General features: G+C 46.7%; 2 protein-coding genes and 1 long non-coding RNA gene across 3 annotated transcripts; 1 reads left to right on the top strand and 2 right to left on the bottom strand.

The window, feature by feature from the left end:
- Positions 1-2,559: 2,559 nt before the first annotated feature.
- Positions 2,560-6,157, bottom strand: NCBP2 (nuclear cap binding protein subunit 2). Its single transcript, XM_032986795.2, has 4 exons — positions 5,969-6,157; positions 5,693-5,874; positions 4,913-5,051; positions 2,560-4,328 (listed from the first exon to the last, which is right to left on the bottom strand). The coding sequence occupies exons 1-4, from the start codon at positions 6,047-6,049 to the stop codon at positions 4,257-4,259; spliced, it is 474 nt and encodes a 157-aa protein (XP_032842686.2). The 5' UTR covers positions 6,050-6,157; the 3' UTR covers positions 2,560-4,256.
- A 400-nt stretch (positions 6,158-6,557) lies between these two features.
- Positions 6,558-9,195, top strand: LOC116960127. Its single transcript, XR_004406216.2, has 2 exons — positions 6,558-7,049; positions 8,341-9,195. It is a non-coding gene; the product is annotated as an uncharacterized LOC116960127 (long non-coding RNA).
- On the bottom strand, positions 7,629-11,729 carry PIGZ (phosphatidylinositol glycan anchor biosynthesis class Z). The gene is made up of 2 exons (XM_042798278.1): positions 11,595-11,729; positions 7,629-11,031 (listed from the first exon to the last, which is right to left on the bottom strand). Exons 1-2 carry the CDS (start codon positions 11,704-11,706, stop codon positions 9,470-9,472), a joined length of 1,674 nt encoding a protein of 557 aa, XP_042654212.1. The 5' UTR covers positions 11,707-11,729; the 3' UTR covers positions 7,629-9,469.
- Between the last annotated feature and the right edge of the window lie 457 nt (positions 11,730-12,186).

Genomic DNA, 12,186 nt, shown 5'->3' with positions numbered 1-12,186 from the left:
CCTTTCTGGGCCAAGACTAGAGTACATTGTATATGTAGGTGATAATGAAAGACTTTTGTGATCTATTTTTCTTTGAAATTCTGTTTCTAGAATTGCTCATGACTAGTCATGTCTATAATGGGACACTATATTGGGAAATTCAGATGCCTTAAGTGCACAGCCCTAACTTCACATGTACCTATCCCTTAGGGGCTGTACAAGGCTCTGGAATAGACAAGATTAAAACCAACTCGCTTAACTTCTATGGCATCTCCCTGAGCAGTGCTGATGGCTGTGTCTGCAGGTGGAAGAAAGTAGCAAGCCCTCTTAATTTCCATAGTTCAATCAGTTTAAGGTCTGAAAATGAGCCTTGGAGCCTTAAGCTAGAAGCCTTTTACCTCAGCATCCATATAATAAGTAAATTCTTAAAAATTGAGTGGATGATCCCCCAAAAGCAACTGTCCATTTTCTTTACTCTGACTTTTCATCCAGTCTGGATAGAGCACGTGTCTGAGAAAGGAGCAAGGCCTGTTTTCAGATTGCACCATTACTGAAACCTTGGAATACAAACACAGCCAAGCTTGAATAACCTTCCTCTGTCTACATGGGACAGAAAAAGAGATGAAGCAGTAATGGAGGTAACACCCGCCAATCACAAGCTGGGACTGACCACTGGTCTTAGCCAGACAAGGGAAGCCTCCTCCCGCAAGCCATGAGAAACATTTACACCATCTAGTTATCCCAAAAGGAAGAGCAGAAGAGTTGTGTGCATTACTGCAGAGCAGCTCCGAGTGCATCCAATCCCTTGTGCAAAAGCTTATTTTGATAGAAACAGGCAGGAGACACATGAAAGCAGAAAATTAATAAATCAGGCAATTACTTCCCAAACATGATAGACGTTTTGAAGCCCAGGACTCTTCTCTCTGCAGTTTTCACCAGTTTGTTGGTACTTGACCTGTAGTCATATCAGGCCCTATACTTACCCCAAAGTACCAAATACAGTCAGCTAAGAGCAGAAATCCCAGAGACTGCAGAGAAAAACGCCCACTCTCATTCCTCTTTGTTTATATGGTGTAGCATAAGGTACAAATTGTGCTTTAGAAACTCAAATGGACAACAGATTATTAGATGTTCAGTCCCTGTGGACTGCTTTGACTAGTAATGTCTTTCACTCTATTGATGAAAACCTTCGTACAAACCAGATCGATTTTGGTAGAGTTCTTTATCCATTTTTACCTTCACAAGAAGCCTAATCTGGAATATATGGATGATGGGTATTAGGTTAAACACTTTAATCATTTTGTCTTTCAGAATCATCTGTGTAGAAAAAAACCATTTCATTAACACCAATGGTGGCTGCACTGGCACCAACCTCGGCACGAGCTTTGCTGCTGCACAGGGTAGTAAATAACCTGACTAATATAAAGACCACCTTAAAACTAGCCTGCAGGGGTACACTGGTAACAGGGATTATTTTGTCAGTCATTGAAAATGAAGGCCTTTAATGCTTCAATTTACACTCTACTGATTTTACGCTGTAATACAAAGACTCAAATGCTGTGAATACAAATCTTATTTGCAGCTATTGGTGCCAAAGAAAGGCATGTAAATCAACCCACCATGGGCCTGCACAAGAGTCTGAGAGACTCTAGCTCTCACTGCCTTAATTTGCAGCAGCTTCTCTTCCATTACAGCATATCAAAGCTGCCACTCATATTCTTAGCTGCTGTATTTCTTTATCAATACAATTACATAAAGGTACCTGATTATGATGAACAAGAATATAGAAAAGCTAATAGAGAGCTTAAACTGCGATGAAAGTGTATACAATCATAATGAACAGGCATGTCAAAAAAATGACGAGATCCTGTACTTCCATGAGAACCCAATCACAATGTACTGTCAGGTAAGAAAAGCTAAAGAAGCCTCCCAGTGAAGTTTTAAAGACTTAATTCAGTTACTTTTGCTAAGCACTAGCTTTGGCAGAGCCATGTCTGGTTTCAATCAGGGAAGGCAAAAATCAAACCATGTTCAATCAATTTCCTCTCTACGCAATTTTGAGATACTAAGACTTCTCACGATGTATCATGTGCTTTTAAATCCCACTTTGATGGACACTTTTCTCAAAATACAAAATCTCACTTTAAAACAAAACATTTCCGAACACATTGCACATATGCAGCAAAAGACAGTGATGGTTTTGATGGAAGATCTTATCACCTCCATTTCATTTGAGAATGACTGTCTTGCAACACTTACAATAAAAAATAATTTTAAACCTAATTTTTATAAGGAAGTGCACCTTGGAAACTACCTGTTACACACCAAGGACTTTCACGTCAACTGCAGTATCTGTAAATAATTTCTATTCTGTAACCCAAGAAGTAGCAGAATGAAGAACATTAACCAAACATCTTTCAGCATCCAGTTAAGAACTGAACAAGACTGAAAATCCCATCAAAGGTAAGGAATATTCACTCCCTCCATCTTCAAAGGCACTAGAATAAAGGATGTGGACAAGAGTCTGAATATAGCTCCTTTCTCTCACTGATTCTGTTAAAAAAAACCAAAACCAATACATTTTAATGTTGCAGCTTTATTTGAAAGTGACTTAGAGTTTTGGTAACACATTTTTTTGTACAAAATCGATACAATGAAAAATAAACTTCAGAGGTTTCCTAGAGCAGATTACAGGCTGTAAACTCATAATCAAAGGTACTACAAAGAAAAAGGTAACTTTGTTCAAAGTCTTGTTTGCAGTCCAGCACCTAGTGATCCTGAAAATAGCTTTACTTTGTGCGCCAAAAAACACCAAAGCCGACTCAGAACCTCACTTCCTAAGTAAGCAAAGTCCCATTGCAGTTGTTCTACCTCACAGTATTTCCAATTTACAGTAATAGTTGTGACTAACAGTACACAAGAAACACATCAAGATTTCCAGCAACATCCCCAGCAAGTAAAGACCAATTTTCACATACTTGGTATTTGAAAGGCTCTTAAGGAGTCATGGGTAACAAGGTATTTGGACAAAACTTTATGAACTGCCATTTCCAAAGAACTCAGAAGTACACACAAAACATTCCAAAGCCCTGTAAAAGTTCCTTTTAAACTATTTAATTTCAGCAGGTCGGTCAGTTTCACAGATCTCAGCATCACTAATTATTTTTATTCTTGTGTCTGCAGCACATCAAAATCCCATCATATAAACTAGCAGTATTAATAGGATAGGCGGCGGGGGGGAAGGGAATCTATACAGTCCTGCAATTCTTTTACCATTCTTGCCACATGCTCAGTAGAAAGTATGGCTCCTCCCAAAACCCACCTTTTTTAATTTTTACCTGTGTCTGAAATCAAGTTTCTCAATCAGAAAATCAATTTTGAGAACAAACTTCTTCATTATACACACTGTTCCTCAAACATCCCATTTTTGGGGGTAACTGTACAACTTGTCTTCATGCCACCCTTGTAGGCACACGAAATATATTGTTCCTTAAATATTAAGGCTATCGAGAGCTATCCGACAGCAGCAAAATGCTACTACTCTAACTGTGAAAATAACTGCTACTGTAATTCTTATACTTGTTGTTCTCTGTATCCCACAAAGCCGAATGGTTCTGGATCATGCACTGTCATGCAATTGCATTATACTTTGTGTAAGACTCCAAGGGTCTGTTTTCTGCTCTCTGCTAGGCTTACTTCTAACTTTATGATTTCCAGGCTCACCAGTCTGCCTTGTTTTATTGTGGTCGTTCACATAGGTGTGCTAAGAACACCACCAGTGTAAAAGGATGCCAACCCAGTAACCCCAGAAAAGGTGCAACTTTTAAGTCTTCCCTAGAAACTGGAAAATTTCCTTAGAAATTCCACTTCCTTTTCAGTTTCTTTGTCTTTTTCCTTCACCTCTGAAACACACACCAATCTTCCTTTACCACCGCTCTCCACCCTGTGATACCAATGTAAACAAAACCCAGTGACAGAATAATCAAGTTTTGCCAGTGAAACAAAGCACCATACCATTAAACCTTTGTTTCTTTTAGTAGAGTTACAGCATCATTTAGAGAACAAAGCCTCACACGCACTATTACTTAAAACCTTGCTCCCAGGTCCTCTGTACTAATGTGCACTGCAACGCTTTGGATCCTGCTATTAAAACATAAGAGTTACTGAACATACTGTTTCTAGCTACATAAATTTGTGTGCAACAGACCTACTTTGTGCCTGGTGACATTTACAATGCTGATTTAGTTCTCCTGTGAGGCTGATGAGTCATTCGCTATTCACTGGCATTGAACAGTTTTGCCATAACCTCCTCTTCCAGCATCATAGTCTTGCCGGTATTCGTCCCGGACCTTATGAAAGAGGAAAAAAGGGAATCCCAGTAAAGACAAACAATTTATCAAAAACTATTACACCATCAGAATATAGTCAAACTGACTTCACAACATATAAGTGGCCACAGGGAACAGACTGACAAAACAAAAGGCAAAGTGCATCATGCAGAAGCCCAGAATACAGCATAAACTAACTTCCTTTTCAGTAACATCTGGGGGCCTCTTTAATCAAGACAGCCAAAGTGAAGATGGCTAGACTCATGCTTCAGCAGTAAAAGCATCTGCTACCTGCTCAACTTTAGGTAAGCTAAGTGCTGTCCTTTGTGTTCTTGACAGCCTTACATCTTCTGGGCTTATTTATAAGCATTATCTCCCGAAGCAGCCGAGGAGTTTCTGAAACTATTTTCAGTGAAATGTATGAAAAAGTTATTTATTCTTAGCAGATAACATCATTATTGATAAGATGCCTTACAGACTAACATACAGTGCTATCTTAATAATTCATAAGTTGCTCTTTCTGAAGTTGCCCTGAGTGTGTTCATTCAAAAAGCAGTAATTTGGCAAAGTCGGTGCCTTAAAAACTAGACTGTGCAACCACTTACCTGGCCCCCTGATCTTCCACGACCATACTGTCTACCTTCCTTAAATCCTGCATCCCAGTCTGTCCTTATGATCCTATCATCAAGTCTGGTTCCATTGATGTATCGCATTGCATTTTCAGCATCTCCTCTTGCATAATACCTTAGGAATAGGTTAATGAAAAAAAATGGGCTTCTATTTTCAACACACGGAAAAAAGAACAACATCAAACGGCTTCAAACTCAAGTATTTGCTTGAAACAGGTTCCTGCTCGGTTACTTTTACAACCAACCGCTTTTATGAAGCTGCGTGGGCTGAGGAAACAGCGAGTGAGACAGAGTAACATGCAGGAACTCAAGCATATTAAAAATGCATATATTGGACCAAACTCTTTAACCACACTCACCCTTAAAAGCGTAAAGCTCTGTTACTAAAGAAAGAATGAGAAGCCCTATGCATGCTCCATTCATGCTGCAAGCTTTCACCATTCTGGTGAGTTTACTGGAACCCGTAACAGAATGATCTTCGTAAATACTTGCATGCAGTGAACTCAACACGAGACAGAGACGCAAAATACCAACAAAACCTTTATGCGTATGCTTCTATGAAAGGAAACACCTCTTTACTCTTTAGCAACCGACTAATCTTATCCTAGAGTAACCTTCCCGTGACTCAAGAGCCTGCGTTTCGGTTCACCCGCGCCCTGCCCGCGGCCTGCGGGCGGCACAACCACCGCGGGGCCCGCTCCCCCCGCCCGGCCCCAGCGACCGCGGGGCAGCGGGGCCGGGCCCGCAGAAGGATACTCCACGAAACAGAAGCCGCAGGCGGTTTTCTTCACTTTGTCCAGCCCCATGATGACTTTCTTGATGTCGCCGCTCTTGCCGAAGAGCTCGTGGATCTGCTCCTCCGTGGTGTAGAAGGAGAGGTTCCCCACGTACAGCGTGCAGCTCTTCCTCAGCAGCCGCTCCTGGTCGTACCGCGTCCCCTGAGCCGCAACGACAGCGTTACCCCACGGCGGGCCCGGGCGCGGCCCCCACCCCCGGCGGCAGCGGCAGCAGTGGCGGCGGCGCCCCGCTCACCCGGAAATGCTGGTCCCGGTACTGGCTGAGGTCAACGTAGGAGTCACTGCGCAGGATGCTCAGCGTCCCCCCGGAGCACATGACGGCGCGGCCGCTGGCCGCCCCTCAGCGCCTGGCCGCCCCTCAGCGCCCCGAGCGCCCCTCAGCGCCTTCCCGCCCCTCAGAGCGCCCCCCAGCTCGTGCGACCCGCGGCCGCGCAGCCAATAGCGAGGCGGCACCCGGCCCTCGCGAGAGCGGGCGGGGCGCGGCGGCGGCTCTCGCGAGAGCGGCCGCCCCTCCGCCCCCGCGGCCTGCGGCGCGGCATGGCGCTGCGGCGGGCGCTGCTGGCGCTGCTCAGCGACCCGCGCCTGACCGAGCAGCTCGCCCAGTCGCGGCCCATCCGCGCCGCCGCCCGCCTGACCGCCGCCGCCATCACCCGCGGGCGGCTCGGCGCCCACCGGGCGGCGCGGGGCCTCGCCCCCCGCCTGCTCCGCCTGCGCGACGCCTTCCTCGGGGAGCTCAAGGACGGCGCCCGGGAGCGGGGCTGGCCGTGGCCCCCCGGGCGCGGGCCGGGCCGAGGCGGCCGCCCCGGAGCAGCGCCCTGACGGGCCGGCGGAGGATGGCGCCTGGGAGGAGAAGGGAGCCGCGACCGCTCCCCCGCCCCGCAGGAGGAGCGCCTCGGAGCCGGCGGGCGGGCGGCCCCCCCGGCCTGGCGCGGAGCGGAGCCCAGCGGCACCCCGGGCGAGCGGCCGCCGGCCGGCGCCTCCCCCCGCCCGCAGCCAGGAGCCGGCCGGGCACGACAAGGTGAAGCGAGCCGCGGCCTGGGAGGAGGGATTTGCGTTTCAGAGTGACTTTATGCGTTCCACAGTACTCGGGCCACAGGCAGACGCACACGAGACGTCGTCCAGAACACGGTCACGCTTGTCACGTTGAAGTGCTTGATAAGAAACTTGAAATAAAACCAAATGTCTCACTGGAGTTCCTTTAACAATTTCTGGCTGTACAACAGGAATATTCTACATTTGATACAGCTTCCGTACAAAAAGAGCTCTAACTGCCGATGGTTATGGGGTGATGGATAGGATAATTGCCCATTTTACAGGTAGGTAAAAGAGAGTCAGTAGCTAGCCTCAAAGCACACCTCAAGTCTACGGTGGCAAGAAGGGTTTAGGGGGGAAAATGACCAATCGAGCCATCGTAAATACAAATGTGGAAAAGGATCTGTTCGTCATAGGTGATGCACTGGGTGGCTTTACTTGAGTTGCTGTATCTAACAACATCGATGAGACTAAAGTAGTTAACCTTGCATGTTTCGCTGTTCAGCCCAGCTGACCAGCTGCTTGTTAACTGGGGAGGCTGCTTTCCATTCTTGGTATCACCTCAGGTGAAAAGAACCTTGCATGTTATCTGAGATACAGCTTCCAGCAGTGCTCGTAAAATTAAACCTCCCACCAACACAGACTTAGGTGTGCATGGATGGAAAAAATGGATCTGTGGTGTGAATGATAAAGGTCTAGCTGGTGAGACAACAGCAGTGTATTTTCAGTCTGAGTTGTTATGTGTGGTCGAGGTTCTCCTCCTGGCTCTATCATAGGTTACCTCTGCAGCAGTAGGGAAGTCATGCCATGGGAATGGTGCTCCATCACATCCCTGAAGAGTTTCAAGATCTACCCCACTGAGATTGTTAGAGATCATAAGTTTATTAATATAATTTTCAAAACTTAATCTTTTTAAGAAAGATGAAAACAGTAAGCAGGACAGAGTACCAGCGGTGCACACGGCTATTCTCCCAATGTAAGACAGCAAAAAGGAAATTAACTGGGAAAATGCATTTGGTGTGATGATGCTTTTGTAACTACTTCAGGAGTCACTACCACAAACATACACATATACCCCTCTCCCATTACCTCCCCCCTAAAACATGCCCCTTGAATTAATAGGCCTGTCAGTAATGAAGGATGGGAGATGAATGTATAAGGGAGACAACACAAAATGCTTTACAAGAGAGCAAGAGCTATGTTCCTTAAAACTCTAGATCATACATATAGTTTGGAAGATACAGGCAAATCCTTCACATGGGTTTTTTCCTAGCTTCCCTTTAGAGCCTGGCATCAACCTAGAGTTGTTAGAGTAGAAAAACTGGCTCATAAGACCTGATGTAAAGTTGTGTGGATAAAGAACTGTGAAAAGCATTATTGCCTTTGTGAGCAGAAAGAATTCAAGGGTCAGATTCATTTCAGAGAGAGAGTTGACCTACAATGCACGTGCCAAATTAGTATCTGGATGTTTTGTATCCAGATGTTCACACAGGCAAAATCAAAAACTGTTACTTGTGCTATACTATTAAGCATATACATTTTTTTTTACATTTTTGTATCCCACTTTAAAATCAGACTCTACTCTGACAAAGAGCAAGGATGTGATCTGTCCACCTCACTAAGCTGATTTAATGGGGAGCCGTTGCTGAAAGGCGGGGGGCGGCGCAGGGGATACGGCTCCTCACACCCTCCCCTGCAGCAGAACCGGTGGATCCCTAACCCTGCGGCCAGCTGGTTCCCAGACCCATCTGCTCAAATGCATAAAGGACCAAATAAATCCCCGCGGGTCGCCTGCTTTCTGTCTGCGCGGCTCCTTGGCCCGGCTCGCCGCAGGGCCTGGCCGGCACCACTGCTGGCTGCGGCGCCGTGACGGAGCGATGAAAGCTGCGAGATGGGCAGCGGGAGCGCAGCAGGGCAGGAGTGCCCTGCTTGCACAGCTAAACAACAGACGGGCTCAACGCCATCCACAGTGCAGCATTCCTGCCCTATGTAATACGCATACAGTGTGTCCGCAGGAATGGAGCTGTGGCAAGAAAGACTACACAGGCAAAATAAAGCTTGGATATTAGGATTTAGCACAAGTACTTATGCTGATGCATCTTCCACGTTCCAAATCAGATTCTGCCACATCAACATGGGATTCTTCCAGACAGACCCACCCAAGAGATCAGGCAGGATCACAGTGCTGGTGCCTATACTGTGACTGCAATCTGGTCTAATGACTGAGAGGACGCTCTGAATTTTTAAGAGCATAAAACCAGAATCTTACTGATTAAGACCGGCTTTTGTCTAGTACTGTAACCTCTCTCCAGCAGCTGAGTTAACGCCTATTACCAGTAAAAAACCCACACAATCCACAAACCCTCTGTCAAAGATTATAAGAACTTTCAAAAATAAATCTCACACATAAAGAGCTAAGCTTGAATCACAGATTTGGTGGGCTTTGATTTCATCCTCTCTCGTCAGGAAAATTACACAAGTTCATATGAAGCACCACAGGGGCTGAATAACTCAAATTTTAAGCAGGTTCTATCTAGAACTGGCTATACTGGTGAGCGTATGAAGAAAGGGAATAAAGAGACTCGGGGGAGCTCTGGTGCCACTGCTTGTGCTGAAAGTGGGTGTGTGAAGAGGAAGGTCTCGCAGCACTTTTGGGCAGCACGCAAGTGAAGTGAGAAACTAGAAAGCATTGTTCCCCTAAAATCTAAAGGCTCTGCTGATGTTTGTCTAGCTGAAGGATGTACAGTCCTAACTGACTTCTCCACTTTCCACTGAACAGGAAGGGTATTTGTGGTGGGTCTTCCATTGATAAGTGTGGAAATATCAAGGTCTCATTCTTGAACAAGACACCACATTTTGTAATCGTGGCTCTGACTGTACCAGGGATTATAACAAAAACATGACAGTCATTGCAGGTAAAATTGTTTGCTTGCTGCTCTACTGTTTGGCAGAGGGTTTCTTCTTCAGACCCAGCCATATCAATGATTTCTACGTGCGTGTCTGTCTTCTTAATATTAAGCAGAGACCTAGGAGGCATGTAGGTGTGAGCAAAGAGTAGAGTATAGTGGCTTGGCTGGTTTGAGGACTCCGGCGAGTGCATGAGTTGCTCCAAGTGCAACAAACATGGTATCAGTCCTCCCTGGTGTAAGCACCCAAAGAGCAAAGCCCCGAGAATGTTGAAAATAATAATGACGTGCTTCCACTTCACAGCTCTATTCTGTGACGTGCTGAACAGGACTAATGGCAAGATGAGAGGAATGAGAAACCGAGGTTCTTGGTGACTGAACAGAGAGAGAAATGCCAAAGGAACAAAATAAAACAGCAGTAATGTTGGATTGCCCTCGGAATGCACTAATAGCCCAGACGATCCATGGTAATATGATTTGACCCATATTAATTGATGGATATATTTCTTTAACATTTTAAAACCAGCACCGATGGCGAGAATATGTAAGATCCCAAAGAGCATTATTCCGTTGACTGTAAAATGTGTAACTCGTGGGTGACTTCCATGCAGTGCAAGGTTACGAGGATTAAGATTATAGCTGAGAAAATTGAAAGGGGTTACTATCATTTTCTCATTTAATTGACCTATCACATCAAATAGGCTGCTCTTTTTAATGCTGTAGAGGTTGTCTAAGCCCACGGAGGTAAAATAGAAGGTGTCGGCTGTTACAAAAACAATGGCAGTAAAACATGCACATAGAACAAGCTTCAAAAAGTAGTTTATGACGGTTTTAATGCTCTTTTGAGAGTCAACAATTAAACCTGCCCAGTAGAGCAGGGGCATCAGAGCAAACGCCAAAAAGGTTGGCCTGTTGAAAAACCCAGCAGTTGTTATAATACCTATGAGAGGGCTGCTTGTAGGCTCTGCTAAGCTGCCATCAGACTTCCTTGAGGAAACCAGTACCATCAGAAGAGCAAAGAGAAGTCCTTCAAGCGTGTTGGTAAACGTTCTTGTATAAAATACCAGAGTGACATACGATCCGGCAAGAAGTACCAGTGCTTTCCACGGATCCGCTTCCCAGAAAGGGGCTAATCGATAAACACTGTAGTCGAGTATGAAAGAAAAGATTGTAAAGAGAAGGCGAGGTGATACAAGAAGGGTGTAGCTGTTGATGCAACTTGAACACATGTCCAGCTGCTGCAAAGACTTGATCACCCAGTAGGTGACTCCTGATGTCATTAATGGGAAAACAACAGTTCTGCAAGGAGAGCTGGAAAGGAACTCCCAAGGATAATAGACCTGCAGGTTTAAAATATCTCCTATAAAGGAAGAAAAATAGAAAAGAAAAAAAAATACATACATGATATATTTTATTCAGTAACTCAGCATTGGGGATACAACTTAGTATAAGAAGCAGCACGATGCAAAGCAGTCCCCACATTTCCGAGATCGGTGTCAACCTTGACATTTTTAGTAGTATACCATTCATTGTTACAAAGCTTCAAGGAAAAAAAAAGAAAAAAAAGAAAAAACCCAAAGTGTGTGATGGTGATAGGTTTCCCGAGGGCGGTTGCTGCAGACAGCACTCCGCAGAACGGCAGCTCCGCTCCAGCCCCGCCCGCAAGACCCGCGCTGTGACACCAGGGAGCGAAAAGCCAAACCCGCTCGGTTCGAGTTTCCGCGGAGCCGCCCGCCCGGCCCCCGCTGCGTGTCAGCGCGACGGCACAGGACAGGCACGCGCCCGTGCGTTGTGCAGCGCGGCCTTCTGCGGGGCTGCAGGGGGAGAACGCGCCCCTCGGGGCCGCTCCCGCCGCTCCCCCGCGCCCCGCCGGGCTCGGGGGGCCCGCGGGGCCGGCCCGCCCCGGCTCCCGCCGCCCCTTACCTGCCATCACCTCGGGCGACTGGAAGAACTCGTCGGGGTGCAGGTAGCCGGCCTGCGGCAGCAGGCACCACCCGGCCCGCAGCGCGGCCAGCAGCGCCCACAGCGCCCGCATCGCGCCGCCGCCGCCCGCCGGGGGGCGCCCCACCGCCCGCACAGGCGCCGCAGCGGGAGCCCGGCGCGCATGCGCAGCACCCGCCAGCCCGCCCGCACCCCCGCCCCGCGCCGGGACGCGCCCCGAGTTGTAATCGCGCCGTAACTGACCAAAGAATACTACTACTACTAATAATAATAAAAACAAAACAAAACAAAACAAAAACACACCCAAAACAAAAAACCCACAACAAAACCAAACCAAAAAAAAAAAAAAAACCACAACGCAAAAAAAACCCCAAAGAGACAAGGAAAACAGCAACAACCGCAGCCAGTAACTGCGGTTTTGGCGGCCGCTGCGCTGTGTCAGGGCCTGCCATGGCTGGCACTGCACTGAAATCAAAAATTAAATAGCAGCGGGCTGTATGTCATCCCTTTTCCCCTTAAGCCCAGGTAACCTTGGAGCAAATGGAACTGAGGGGCAGAAAAGGAGAGGCAAATA

This window comes from Tyto alba, unplaced genomic scaffold (genome assembly GCF_018691265.1).
Source record: "Tyto alba isolate M040663 unplaced genomic scaffold, T.alba_DEE_v4.0 Super-Scaffold_10, whole genome shotgun sequence".
Classification (NCBI taxonomy): Eukaryota; Metazoa; Chordata; class Aves; order Strigiformes; family Tytonidae; genus Tyto; species Tyto alba.
This window is presented reverse-complemented; position numbering and strand designations above follow the sequence as displayed.